Here is a 14,586-nt window from a genome sequence, read left to right on the forward strand (position 1 = left end):
CAAGGAGGTTTAAGATAGTTCTTCCAACAAAGACCTTTGCTGCAGGGGAAACATGCCCTCTCCTGGTAAGCAGAAAACCTTGAAACCTATTTAGTGAGCTCCTGGACTGGCAAGCTCTGACTGTGATCACTTCCCTAAGTATGTCCATTTTATTCTTTGAAAAGAATTACTATCTGCTTCTAAGTCACTGATAAGTATGAAGCAAAAAATCTTGTGCTGTAAGTTCTAACAAATAAAGCTTTACAGGAAACAACAGTGTCTGAAATAAGTGTAGTGAGCCCCTTCAAGCACGTCTGCAATACAAGAGGCCAGGAGAAAGAGACAGACATAGGAATATTTTCTCTTTATAAGGAACACCAGGCATAGACAAAATGGCCATAACTTCAGTTACTGTGCCCTACTGCTAAATAACCAACACCTGAACACTCTTAAGAGTAGTTTCCTACCAGGTGGCTTCACAAATGAAAACAGCTCAAGAAATTTCTGTCCTATTTTTCCCACCCATTCAAATTCCCTCCACAGTGCTAAATTAACACAGATAAAATATTAGCTATGTTTGCCCAGACTACTTCTATGATTTATTAGACAGGTGAGGGGAGGGTACATTATGTGTCTATTCAGCACTGCAACAGGTATTAATTACTGCATCCTGTTCTGACATCTTCAATTTCTTGCTCTTAAATATCATCCTTTAGTGTTGACAACAGAGTCCATAACTCCATAAGGCACTGGGAAACTTGCAGCAGGGAGTGAGAGACATAAAAAGCTCTTTACTTCCAAATAAAATAAGTAAAAACTACTGTATCAGTAAAATTTGATTAAAAAAAAAGAAGTCATGCTTACAACAAATATCACTTATCTGACTTTTTCCAGTCATCCCTCAAGACAAAAAGAGGAAAAAATTGGGCTTTCCTCCCACCATGCATTTTGGTTTTTTTAATAACAAACACTTTCTGAATCAAACAAACCACTTACTTTGCACTCCAATATCATTCCTGTTTATAAATATGGAATAGCCATGAAGAACAGAGTTTTGTCTACATGTTTTGCTGCATTAAAATTTAAACTAGTAAAACTAAACTCAAAGTAACAAATTCTGACCCTCCTTCTATATAACTTCAAAGATAGGATGTAATTTTAGAACATTTAGTGTGTTTGTTCTGGACAAAAATGTTTTATTGTTTTACTTTGTTTGTTATGGGCATATTAATTTATCCACATGATACCAAAGTGTTCCAGATTCATTTTGAATATATAATTGCCCCAGAAATTCTGAGGTAACATTAAGTTTCATTAGGTATTATGGCCTACAGTGTGTCTTACAGTACAAATGGTTAATAGTTGCTGATAAATAAAATCCTGGGCCCAAAAAAGGGTGACAATTTGTAGGCTGTACATCAGCCTACAAACTGTCACCAAAAGGAAGATTACCTCTGAATTGATATACTTACCATTTTATGGTCATTGACTATCATGAGCTCCAGATATTTCATTTCTTCAAAGACACCACGAGATAACTGATGAATTAAAGAAATTCTTTGAGAAATCATGAAGATGGAGTTATTTTCAAAAATAAGTGCAGCTGATTTTGTTATATATACATATAAAATATCTATTGTTTAGGGTACGTAAAGCAGTAAACAACTGGGTGACAAATGCAAGTAGGGTAAAGAATCATAGCTCCAGTAACTTAAACACTGCCTGAGAATCTGAGCACCATCACTAGGAAAGCTCAGGATCTACTCTTTTTGCTTCAGTGCAGACACCACCACTGCTTTCCTCCTCCTTACATCACATACTATTCACCACAGATTTCATGAGGAATGAAGTTACTAAAAACATAAGCATCCTCAAAAATATGGGGTGGCTTATGCAACTCAGTGAAGAAATTCAGGAAAACCTCCTTTAACTCCATTATTCCCCTAACTGATACATATGCATGTCAAGATCATGAGGACTGCCCACTTAGGTTCTCCCAGTAACGCAGTTCTTGGTGTCCTCATTTGGAATTTTGATATAATCATGCTACTTAATGAGCCAAGTGACAATAAAATCAGGCATCTATAAAGTAGCAAGAGTTCATTCAAAATCATTCTTCATTCTCAAGCAGACAAAAAATTAAAATTCTAAAGTAATTTCCACTACTAAATTTCAATTTAATTGATGCATAACATTGCTATGACTTTAGAAAGTTTATCACTTTTCTTCCAAATTTTCTATTTTTGAAGCAAAGTCTTGTTTTCTCATTTGATAACTGTATTATGGGACAATATTAAGCTTTTAAAAATACTTGTTTCCTAAACCCTACATTCTCTTGACATTAAAAAATACAGAAATTAATGAGTTTGGTTTTAGAAATGATCTTAACTCAGAGTCAGACTTCTACTTACTGCTCTCTTTCTTCTTCTTCTTCTCCTCAGCCACTGCAGTTCAGACAGAAAGGGCCATTCAGAACTAGAGTCAGTGTCTGTAAAAATTACAATTTAAGAATTATTTTAAACTACGTATGTACACTATCCAAACCAAAAGTAAATTAAGATCATAAACATTAGAAACACCCTTGCTATCCAAAAGCTCATTTTTAAAAAGATAGAAGACATATCAAAACTCAGTAATTCAGAAATTTTAAAGCATGCAAGGAGATGTGAAGAAAGCATAACCTGGGCTTAGAATATACACTTTCTTCCATCTCACTGCCTCAGTAACATTAATATCACTGGTTTAATTCAGTGATTTTCAGAGAAAAGCTAAATACAGGTCTGTGGAGGAAAATCTTACAGCTGCCTTTTGAAAAATCTATATTGCGTTGCAATAATTGTTAAAAAAGGCAGGTAAATATCTATTTTTTCAAGATTTTCTAAATAACTAGCAATTTCACAAACACTGCTAGCTCAATACTCAAATTTTCCAAGTCATATATTCGATTATTTCCAATATTTAAAAATTTACAAGCAAAAACATACCAGGGTCTCGCAGCTGTTTGGAGGCTTGTGTCCCGTAAGTTCTTTGGATGACATGTGGCCTACTTTTACTGTCCTGAAAAGAAAAATATGTGAAATTTTATACTAATTAATAACATCAAGTGAAAAATGTGGCACTTCTTTCAGTATTTATAATTTTTATCATTTTTTCTATAAAACACAAGCAACTGTAGTACCAATCTGGGATAGTACTAACCAGAAGCAATTTATTTGCAATCCTGAACAAATCATAGAGCCTCTCTGCTTCACCAAATTGACCACTCTACAAAAAAAAAAAGTGCCACAGATGTCTTGGAGATTACCTTTAAAAAAGTCATTTAAAAGCCTTAGCATTAGAGAACACAGATCCCTTATTCCAAAAAATCAAACTAGAATGTTGGCATTTGGTTGAAATCTTTTTTCCACAGATAAAAAGCAACTACTGCTATTTACGGAAAAAAAACCTAATTGCAGCAAATTGCAAGAAACCAATAAGTATGCTATCCTTAAGAGGATCCTTTCACCCTGTTTTATTGGTGTATTCCACACTTTGAAAGGACAAGATTTTTAATGCATAGTTCTTTAGACATCTGCCATACCCTAAATTATCACATTTGAGTATCTACTCTAGAAAATAACTCCTTTATTCCGTAACACCTCCTCTGCAGAGCCTGCCAAAACAAGCAATTCTTATCAAAGGGTAGGTTGCTACTGTTCTGTAACTTCCATAAGAAACACACAGCACACTGAAGGACAATACAGCACGCATTGGCTAGATTTTGGGGGGAAGGAGAGGGAGTTTTACATAGCATCTACTATAGTTAAGATTAATCAAGCTGAATAAAGTACATGCTTAAGGCTTTGTTCAAGATAATTATCTCATGTACTGTAATAAAAAATGAGCCTCTGAAAGCTGCATTATTTCCAGTACACTTGAGAAAATTATGTATCTCATCTGTTTTCTCATTTAGAGCTCAACTTGAAACCTTGAGTTGGCAAATGGTATCTCACTTTTATAACTTTTGCTCTACTTACAATTTTTACTGAAATACCACTCAGAGAGATTTCCTGGTAGTATACTAAGCAAGAAAACAGTTTAGTCAATTTTTTTTTCTTCCTTGTATAAACATAATCTCCATGAATTTACTGTGTCTGTGTTGTCAGTTTTTAGAATTGCAACCTTTATGAACATGTGCTACATCACAGATACACAGCATGTACTGCTGCTCCTGGGCAGACTGACTCTTTTAGGTGTAATATTTTCCCATGTCTCTGAAGTTTCATTTGTAGCCCAATAATTGACTGTCCACATGACACCGGGGCCTCTGAACGTTGATCCAGTTTGACAGCATCAGCCAATGATTTTGCAGATCTTTATTCAGACTCTAGTTTCAGCTTTCCAGTCATTACAAGTTTCAGCAGCATCACTTTTTGTCACATACTATACATATACTGTCACATACTAGAGCGAGACAAGCTTGAGAACTGTGGCACAGCATCTGCAGTATAGCCTACAGACCAAGCAGGATACAAACCCTGAGAATTGTCTCAATGTTGCAAAATCATTTCGCTGAAAATCACTCAGAGGTTAGAAATAGACCTAGTTTTACTACTGTCTGTGAAACTCTGTAAACTGTACCAACAGCTAAAGTTTTAGAAACGGTTGTACAAGTGAAACATGAAATAAAAAAAAAATTAAAAATAGCAAAATACTTGCATAAATGCAGTCCTATACGCTGATCCAGCATAATCTTGCATTTGGATATGCTGGATCACAATCACTTAAGCTATACAATGACCACTGACTAGAGACGTACAAAGTTTAAGATACCCAGATGTAATTATCTATTTAATCATGCTTTTTGTGGAATCATGGCAGGCCGAGAGCAACCTGATGCAGCTATTTAGAGAGGAATGTATAAATGAATTTCAGAGATCCTTCCAATGAATCTATAAACGCTTTACTTCAAGTACTAGAGCAAACTGATAAGCACTTTTTGACAATCCATAACCATGTGCTATGGGAAACAGTTTTACCTGCCTGTTTCCAGCATCTAAATGACCAACAGCAAGTAGGAAACAAAGGATTAAAGAAAAGCAGAAAAAAATCATAGGTAAATCATAATTACATAATTGCCACCTTAAACAAATTCAAATCAAGTGTTTTAAAATACTTTTCATTTTCATATTAATGCATGAGACCTACCACTTATTGAATTATTCTAATACTTTTATTTGGTATTCTATTCCTTGAGCAGTCTCCTAAACCAAATAAATTAGACAAAAATAAACTTACTGCAGTGTGGGTCAGATCCATTGGTTCTATCAAGTACAAATAAGTATTATCTTCAAACATGCCACTAGAACATGGAGAAAAAGAAGTCATATTTAGGATTACAAGGCAATCGGTTTGATTCCAGGATATGAATTTTGATAAGACAAAACCAAACTTAGGGCTGAAAAACTGACCAATATTAAATAGATGTTCATTACTACCACTTGTAGCTAAAGCCAAGATTGGGGGATTATTAAGACATGTGGCATATTTTAATGGACTAACACTAAATGCAGTGGCAATGCAATGATAAAATACCAAAAGAGGTAAAGATTTGACCTTGGAAAAAGGAAGTCCTATGACACATCCTAGCATGCAAAATATAATCAACAGCTGAGCTGCACTTAGAAGGAATTAATGGTAATTTGTTGCATTTTTTCCTTGTACAATCTAACAAAAAGATCAATTTTTCTATGACAGAATCATATATGAATACTGAGTATACAAACTGCTAAAATGTAATTCTTGTTTATCCTTTACCATAATAAGTTATCTGGGGAAATATTTACCTGCATTTATTGTATTCAAAGGTTTCATGAGACAGCATCAAAACACTAATTCCAATGAGAATAAGAAAATTTTCAAAACATAAAACATCTTTGAGCCTCTAATACTTCAGTTCCTTCTATATTAAGAGACAATATTCAAGAATAATAATCGGTTATAGCCTTGTTTAAAAAATGAGAACATGCACTTACTGAAGTCCATTACAAGTTGAAAGAGCAACTTTGGAATCCTTCACACCTCTGATATTTCCATGGTAGTAACAATGCTCTCCCCCCTAATAATTTTTAAAAACAAACACACACACAAAATTATCCTGATTTCATGCCTGTTGCATAAAACCAATGCCAAAAAAATCTAACAGTAACATTAATCTCATTTATGTACTTGTCTTTACTGTCTATCAGTAATAAGCTCAGGTAAACTAAAAAGTATTCTCAAAAAGTTTTATTAAAACTCAAGCGTGGTTGTCTCTCAGCCATTGTTTGAAAAACCTACTATTCATCATAACAATATTTTAAATTCTTGTGTCATGTCATCTGAACTCCAACATGCATATTAAACCCATTCTTTATGTAATGATTATAACTCGAGACAGTATAAAAAATGTAAATGCTCTTTGTCTATGACAGCATTATTTCCATTTTGCATCTTACTTAATGAGTTATTCAGATTCTGATTTAAATTCCTTACAAGTTATTGTATATAATTAAATCAAAGTACTTCACAGAGAGTAATCATTCTGTGTTTACCCTTCCATCAGTGAGAATGCATAAAACACGCTTTTTAACAGCTAAATTTGATTATGTTTCTCACACAAAGCTTTTCAAGATTTTTTTTTCTTTAAAGATGATCACCTGAGTAAAGAAATTGCTGTTTGTTCTTCAGTCATTTTTGCAATTAACTAACTCTTTCTAGAAAATACTTTTAATTGAGATCTCACTTCTTCAGATCCACATCAGGAAACAAAACAATCTTTTACTTGGGCATAAAAAGTATTGCAAGACACTGCAAAGGACCAGGACACAGTCCTTATTTGACCTCCTACACAAATTGTGTGGGGTTCTGGGGTCTTTTTATCACCTATAATGAAATCTTTTCCACATTAACATGACCTCAGGAGCTCTATTATCGCTTCTAAATACAGCAATTCAGAAAACATCCCCTAGGAAGTTTGGATCAAGTTACTGCAGCATGCAAAGGTAGCCCATTAGCTGAGTCTGAAGTTCTAATATAATTTTCCAGTCAGATTCATGATTCAGCAACCGCAGTGCTCAATGCTAGTGCTGCAGCTGACAATTGCATGAGCTAGACGAAATGCCAGAGGGAATTGTTTTCTTGCATCATTTAGCATTTTTGCCTATCCTGCAGAAGACTGAGTCTTAATGGAACAACTTCCTTTGTATGTAACATGAAACTGTTTTTCTTCTTCAGTGGAAGAAAACAAAACAGCATATCTCAGTAATCACATAGCAATGGAGTTGTTTAATTCTGCCCTAATCTGCCATTTATTATTTTGAGATTCTCTACAGAAAGGTCAAAATAATAAACCAGACATCTAATACTTGGACAAACAACAGTCTGGACTTTCTGAAGACACAAATACAACCAGAATGCTTGCTTGCCTCCACTCTAAATACAGATATAATTCTCACATAATAAGTTTGCAAGAAATATGTTGGCATTTCTACCAAACACAGAAAAAGTAATTCCCTGCAAATGTAGTTTATAGCCTTCCTAGGAACCTTCCAGTCCTCATTTTGTTACCAGAAACAAACAAAAAGACTGGTCTGGTTCCCTTAGGGCTGAACTACCTTGCAGAACTTCAATCCGGCTTTGGATCAATAGCCTATGGCACTGAATTCAATTTGGGAGCTAGTCTGACAAAATTAACTGGATGTCTAGCAATAGGCTGATTTTGTAATAACTCCAGAGGTTAAGGTTTCAGTTAAATCTTTCTTTTTCTGTTTCACGACTGTATAATCCTTGCAAAGAAAAGTCACTGGAAGACTTTTGAGCTTGTTTAAATGTCTAACATTACCATTATTCTTTCTCCTTGCACTTTGTGCTAAGGACACATAAATAGTTAATGAAGACTAATCTGATGGTGACTTCAACCCCTCCACCTCCTATATCTTACATGATGTAATTGTGCTGGCAGTAATGGATTATCTTCACTACTACCACTACAAATGCCTACTCTTCACCCCAAAACACAGCTTTTCTTTTTTGTACAGTTCCTCTTGTATTGCTGTGATATCTGTACACGATGAGATCATAGTTACCTTCTCGGTGTGGAAAAACACTTCTGAAGTTTATAAGTATTGCTAAACATTTTTTTCTACCCCTTTTTTAAAAAAAAACATTTTTTTGGCATTGTTCCCTAGGAATGACAATTTAAGAACACAATACCTTAGAAAATTTTGGTTTTCCATCTTCATAGTGGATCTCCACATAATTGGAAGATAACAAGTCACTGTCAAAGAAAGGATAAACAAAGATGAGAAAAATCTGAGTACTCTTTCTATTGCTATGGGTAAGTTTGAGGGTTTTTGTTAGCATTTTCAAACCATTTTTGTTTTCCTTGTACATTACTTAAAAAAAAAATCAAGCAGTTTGTATTTCGTAAATGGTTTGAAGGTACAATGGAAGTGAGAGTGTGGTATAGAAGGGTGAATGAAATGCAATCTAATCCCCTGCATTTTAGCTTTACAATTAGATAACCAGCCTTCTAAATATGCAAAGAAAAATACCCCTTGGCCTCAGAAATTTCCTTGCTGACAGTATACGTATTTTAGTTCATCACCATTATCAAATAGCTTTTCCATTCTATCTTAAAGTGTAAATAGATTGTATGTAAGGCTGAACAAATAAATACACCATTATTAGGAAGACAGTAATGTATAATCACTTTCACAAGCTGCAAATACTCTGGTTTTTTTTTTCCCAAAAGCAATAATGTTCCTTAAAAGAAAACACGATGCAGAACCCAAAACACAGTCCATATTTCCCTTTTTCTTACACTTTTTATTTTTGGATACCTCTCATTCTTATTTCCTTTCTAACTCTGCCAGGAAAATTTCAGAAGCATAATAATATTCTATAATATGTCATTTACACTTTTTCTCTTTTTTTTTAAACTAAGCTTAGCCAGCCTGTACACGTCCTGCAATAACCTCTGTGCCCATTCACATCTCACCCTTTTACAATCAGGATTGCAGCATAATGCCCAGGGAGAGCAAAGCAATTAAAGACATTAACTGGCCCCACCAAATATGCAAGATAAGCATTTTACTTAATGTGATCCAGAATTCTTAGCATTTTTGAAGTCTCTAATGTACACTTGCAACTAAAAAAAAGAATTTAAAAATCATTAAAAGGTCTGATACTGGTATATATATATATCAAAACAAAAAAATCATTGCTACAAATAAAAAACACCATTATGGAAATCTGGTGTGGCAAAATAGCTCTCATGGGAATTCATTACTAAAACCAACCTATGATAATGGGTATCTCAAACTCAGATTAGGCTATTAGCAATCCTGATAACACTTCAACTCTGGGACTCCTGGCTCCTCAAATCAATTCTTCATGCCATATTCATCAGGCATTACACTCATTAGAGAGCATCCTGCAGAAGTCAGTTATCAGTTAGAAGTTCTTTCTCATTAAACTGACACAGCACACTCTGGGCCTGCCAAACCAATGCTAAGAGCCCTGATTAATTACTGAAGTCTAATAATTTGTCTTAAACATCACTGTGAAGGCATTATTAATTTTTTTAAGTGCAGATTTTAAAATAAATTCAGTTGCATTAATTAATTTTAACTTTGTGTCATAGTAAGCTATAAACATTCTGCAGAAATTACAAATGCTATATAAATAGTGTAAATACTTGACTGCAATGCAAATATTTATTTAACGTGGCAAGACTGAAGCTTCTAAAAAGGCATACATATACAAAACAAAGTTTAGAGTGTTGATAACATCCTTTTATTCTTTGCATTTTCATACTTGTTATGAAGCATAAAGACTACTGTTCCCTGTAGGGGATGGTACAGACAAGGCTGCAGGTAACTGACATAAGTAAGAAATCTGAAAACTGTAATTACAATACAAGTATTTAAAAAATTACTGCGAATGATTAAACACAGGAACTGTGCTAACATGATAAGGCCCTGACCAGATTCCAACTTTTACAGACACTTCTGCTTCAATTCATGAAGACCCTTTGGTTTTCTCAAACTAATTCCTGGATCAGCACTTACCATCAGGCTCACAGCTTCACACCTTTTTTGCCCTCTCTTAGTATGACTGATCTCAGAACTTCTATCTATGCTATCTAGTGCTTTTTGCATCTCATAAGACTTGCAGTAAGTGATTTCCCACTACGTGTACTGACTCACAACTCACTATAGCTTAATTACAGCATTTCTCTCAGATTTATCCTATTCTGTGTGACATAAGAGCTGCTCAAAACTTCTTTAGTCTACTCTTTGCAGCACCTTTCCAGACTTCAGTATCCTTGGATTTTGGTTGAGCTTCTGTTGTAACCTAGTTGGTTCCTCATCTGCCAACCTTTTCCATTCTTTAGCTTCTCATTAGTTCCAACTGCCAAAAGAATTCCAGTTGGGTTTTGTCCAAGTACAGTGTCCCACATGACAGGATATCTACCATGGCATACTTATGATGGAAAACTCCTGTATGTATACACACAAATACTACAAGTACAAAGCAAGGATGCAGACAGTTTCCCAGAAGACTCCACACTTTTCTCATCTCTGACTTTCCAGCATGTAGGGGGTGTGCGTGGCAAGGTTTTGGTTCTGGGGAGGGCTGTGGGAGTGGCTCTCTAAGAAGCTGCTGAGAGCTTCCCCCATGTCCAACCAGAGCTGGTGCCAGCCAGCTCCAAGTTGGACCTTTGGGATCTGCAGGACATCAGTGAAATTCTCCATGCTGAACGAATTCCCTCCAAAGAAAATTAAGGCCTGCTGTTTGTGATACTCTTCCCAAATGACATGCTATAAACAAAATGCAACTTTAATTTGTGAAGCACCCTTTTGGCAAACATAACACAGTACCCACCACCTAGAAGGTGGAGTGGAAATCTTTTACAAGACTATTGAATTTCACAAAATTGTTTCTCATACAAGACTGGACCAGAGTGTTTATCTCTAGTTTCTGGTCATTATTATGTTTTTAAGCTTGCCACACATAGCCACCAAGGTCATGCAAGGGCATTTTTCCCTTAACATTTCCCTCAGGACAGCAAGAATTCTGAACATTCCATTATAAAAAAAACCAGTCAGCTGTTCCTTAAACTGCATGCCTCCCCCTTGGCAAGTACCTCATTTTTGTCAGGTACCTTGTATCACTTTGTCTCATTTCAAGTATCTGCCTACACTGGCAAAACATCCAAAAGAACACCTCACTTGCAAACATTGAGAGAGACAGGAAGGATAAGGAAATTTGTTCTACATTTTGCTATAACTCTGGGAATAACAGCAGATGTTAAAATACACATAGAACTACTATTGCAAATTTCCCCTACAAAACTTTTACCTGTTATTAATGCTGACAAATCTGACAAAAGACATAAGAAAGTTTTAAAGAAAAAAAAAGAACACTTAACCAAAATAACTTTCAATCATTTTTCCTTAGACAAAAGACATACACAGAAGAGCACTGCAATTTCACCAGGAGGTGTGATGGGGCTCTTTATGTAAGTGGCATCAAAAAGAAAGACCTAGAATACACCAATTAAGAGCTCATGTAGAAAAGCAATTGCCTGAGGAATGAGGCACAGAACTCATGCATAAAGTAGGGTCTCCACAGCACAAAATAACTCTTCTTCCTTCATTATCACTTACAGAATGCCTAAATTTACCTCTAAAAGGCAAACCTGAGTTCTATGAAATACATTTGCATCTCATCTACACTGGACTGTGTTTTGCCACCTTTGATCCATTCAGAACCATTCACATCCTGCTTAGGGCAGAAATGCATCCAGCACAGCAAATTTGATTTTCAGTACAACAAGCACCAGAAACAGTGCAAGCTTTAACTGAAATGAGTGTCAGTCATGATCACATCAGACAAAAGTCTCTTTAGGTAGTGACACGTTAGTATGATCCTATACAATGAACACACAAAGTTGCAACATATTGAATGAACCCATGACAAAATAATTTGTCTGCTGTGTCCTTTTCTACAGCTCCTTCCACCCTGCCTTGTTTATCTCAGATAATTGTTCTTATTGAGCTGTCTTGCTCCTGAGTTACACTGAGAAATGCAAAATAAGCAGCAAAGGGATATGCCATTCCCTGTAGCTGCTGCCTTTGAAGGCATAGAGCAGCTGTTAAAGCAAGCAGCAGATGCTTTCTGAAGAACTCACATCCACTTCCCTGGCATGTACTTCACTGCTGATGTTTTCATTAGCAGGAGAGCTGCAGAGTAAAAGTGGCTTACCTCAGCTGGCATCCAACTATCCTGATGAAGAGAATTGATTTGGGTAGGAAAAGGCTATGAAATTACCAAAAGCTATCACACACAAGAAAGCAAATTACCTTCCAGCAACCTAGCAGACAGGCTGCAAAAATCAGAGTACAGCAAGAATTAGCTTTCTTGCATACTTCCTCTATTATCTTTATACTAACCTATTACCAGGTAATACTTTATTAACTATTCTGAAGTGTTTCAAGCTCAGTACCAGTGTCTGAGCAACTTAGTTTAGTTGAATTATTTAACAGAACACCCATCAGATGTTTTTGTCCATTTGACAGATATAGTTTAGTAGCACATAAAGATGGGAAAAACAAAGAGACCTTGCTGCAGTATTGTTTTAAGACTACCAAGGCACCATCATCTAATGCAATGCCCATCTACAGCCTTGTTTATATTAATAGTTTCAATTATATTCACAAACTTTGTTGAACTCACTGTTTTTAGGTGAATTTATTAAATTTCTATTGTTTATTTAACAAATGTCATAAATACCCAAAGTTTCCTTCTGAAAAACTATGACTAGCTTTCCCATTTTCATTTTAAAAATAGTCATTTTTAAAAATTTTATTTTAAAAAAGAATTATGTAAAAAAAAACAAGAATCAAGTAGTTTCTCAAATAATTCAGTTATCACCCTACTGTTTTTTAAATTAGGATAACATTGTAACTTCCTCTGGGACCATTCTCCAGTTAATTTCTACAGAAACATACACCACAAAGAATAAACACCAATTATAAGGTTTAAACAATTAGACAACATTTTCTGTTATGTTGGCTGCACTTCACAAACGAAACTAACTTTCCACCATAGTCATCATATTTTAATATCTCAAATTATTAAGTCATGTTATGGTCAAATGCAGTGGGGTTGGGTTTTTTCAATTCATGTCAAAGATGCCAAATATTTTTTCTATGACATCTTCATGGAAAAGAAATCCATTTTCCTGGAAACAGAGTTTTCTGGAAAGATGGAATTCTACAGAGAACAGAAGGAAAAGCTAAAAAATGTAGAATGACTGGTGATTTTTTTCCTCCTCTTTCCCAAGAATCCTAAGTTTTGAGGCAAGTTATCCATAGGAAGAAAGAGGAATTTTTGACTTTGGGCATTCCCTCGTTTCTGTCCGTATCAATTAATTAATTTCCTATTCTTGGCTGTGTCTCAGCCACCACAGTCCCAGGGGTGAAGGTTCCAGTATAGCCTCAGCCCCCTATGCTGGTGGAGGCTGGAATTAGACTATGGCTGCAAACTGCCAGAAGATACAGCCAACTTCCCTCCTCACTAAAAAAGCAGCAAGTAGACATTTTCAATTTACTGCTTTTGGTAGTACTGCTCTTTAATGTGTTTTAGTACTACACCAGAACATAAAGCCTGCTACCTTTAAATAGGACATTAAGAATTACCTGCAAAAACTCTTTCAGCAGTTAAAGAACAGCAAGTTAAAAGCTATTTTACATGCTGCTGGAAATGAGATCATTAAAAACTAATCTTCTAGCACCTTGCAAATATTTGCTTAAATAATGCAGGAATATAAAATAAGAAACTGGTCACATATACTAGGATCATTGATTACCCAAATACAATGTTACAACACTGCCATTTGAGGACAAAAGTGAACTTACTCAAGCAAGTGAACAAAGGCTTTTTATATAAATTGTGTTTTATGACAATGCTACATACTACTCATTGCATAGGAAGTTTATTGAGTTTGGGCAGACAATCTGAGTTGAATTGTAAGTCTAACTTTTCAAATGGGATTGTCACCCCACTACCACACTACAACCTTCCATTTTCATACTAAGGGTATTAACTGAAAACATTTAATCCATTAGAGATTATAAAACTATTTCTTTCTGCATCAAGTTATTTCCACAATCAACATATCTGCAATTATTATGCATCATCATAACTAGCATCACACTGAGAGCCTGCAACTGGTCAACACTTGAGTGTAGCAAGGGGCAAGATGTCTAAAATTTCAGAGTAAGCCACCTTGCTAAAGAGTTCAAAAAGTGAGCTCTTTTTCACTGAGTCTTCTTGTCAGAAAAAGCTACCAAAAATCACTCTTAGGATAATAAATTATATTTCATCTGGTTTAGACCATGTGAATCTGCAAAGTTGGTTACCCTTTCAAGCTCCATACAAATCTTACTTATTAATTGTCTCTGCACACTGGATTCAAGGGCTTGAGAGGCTCACATTTCTTTCAAGCTGTTTGTGCCATTGCATCACGGCAAGATGGAAAACAAAGCAAAATTTTCTAGTAACAAGCTCCATAAACTT

The 14,586-nt window shown here is 35.3% G+C and overlaps 1 protein-coding gene across 9 annotated transcripts in view; it reads right to left on the reverse strand.

Annotated features, from left to right (window-relative positions):
• Positions 1–14,586, reverse strand: part of ADAM23 (ADAM metallopeptidase domain 23) — a 67,300-nt gene that overhangs the window by 38,676 nt on the left and 14,038 nt on the right. For all 9 annotated transcript variants that reach the window (XR_010369128.1, XM_064434112.1, XM_064434111.1 and 6 more), the window contains exons 4-9: positions 8,212–8,275; positions 5,994–6,076; positions 5,257–5,320; positions 2,964–3,036; positions 2,391–2,467; positions 1,452–1,517 (exon numbers count right to left, since the gene is read on the reverse strand). Coding sequence is in view for 8 of the 9 variants with exons in the window: in XM_064434112.1 (XP_064290182.1) it covers positions 1,452–1,517; positions 2,391–2,467; positions 2,964–3,036; positions 5,257–5,320; positions 5,994–6,076; positions 8,212–8,275 (427 nt within the window). In the remaining variant the exon portion in view is untranslated. The remainder of the gene's footprint in view (positions 1–1,451; positions 1,518–2,390; positions 2,468–2,963; positions 3,037–5,256; positions 5,321–5,993; positions 6,077–8,211; positions 8,276–14,586) is intronic.

The sequence above is a fragment of the Passer domesticus genome, chromosome 10 (assembly GCF_036417665.1).
Source record: "Passer domesticus isolate bPasDom1 chromosome 10, bPasDom1.hap1, whole genome shotgun sequence".
Taxonomy (NCBI): domain Eukaryota; kingdom Metazoa; phylum Chordata; class Aves; order Passeriformes; family Passeridae; genus Passer; species Passer domesticus.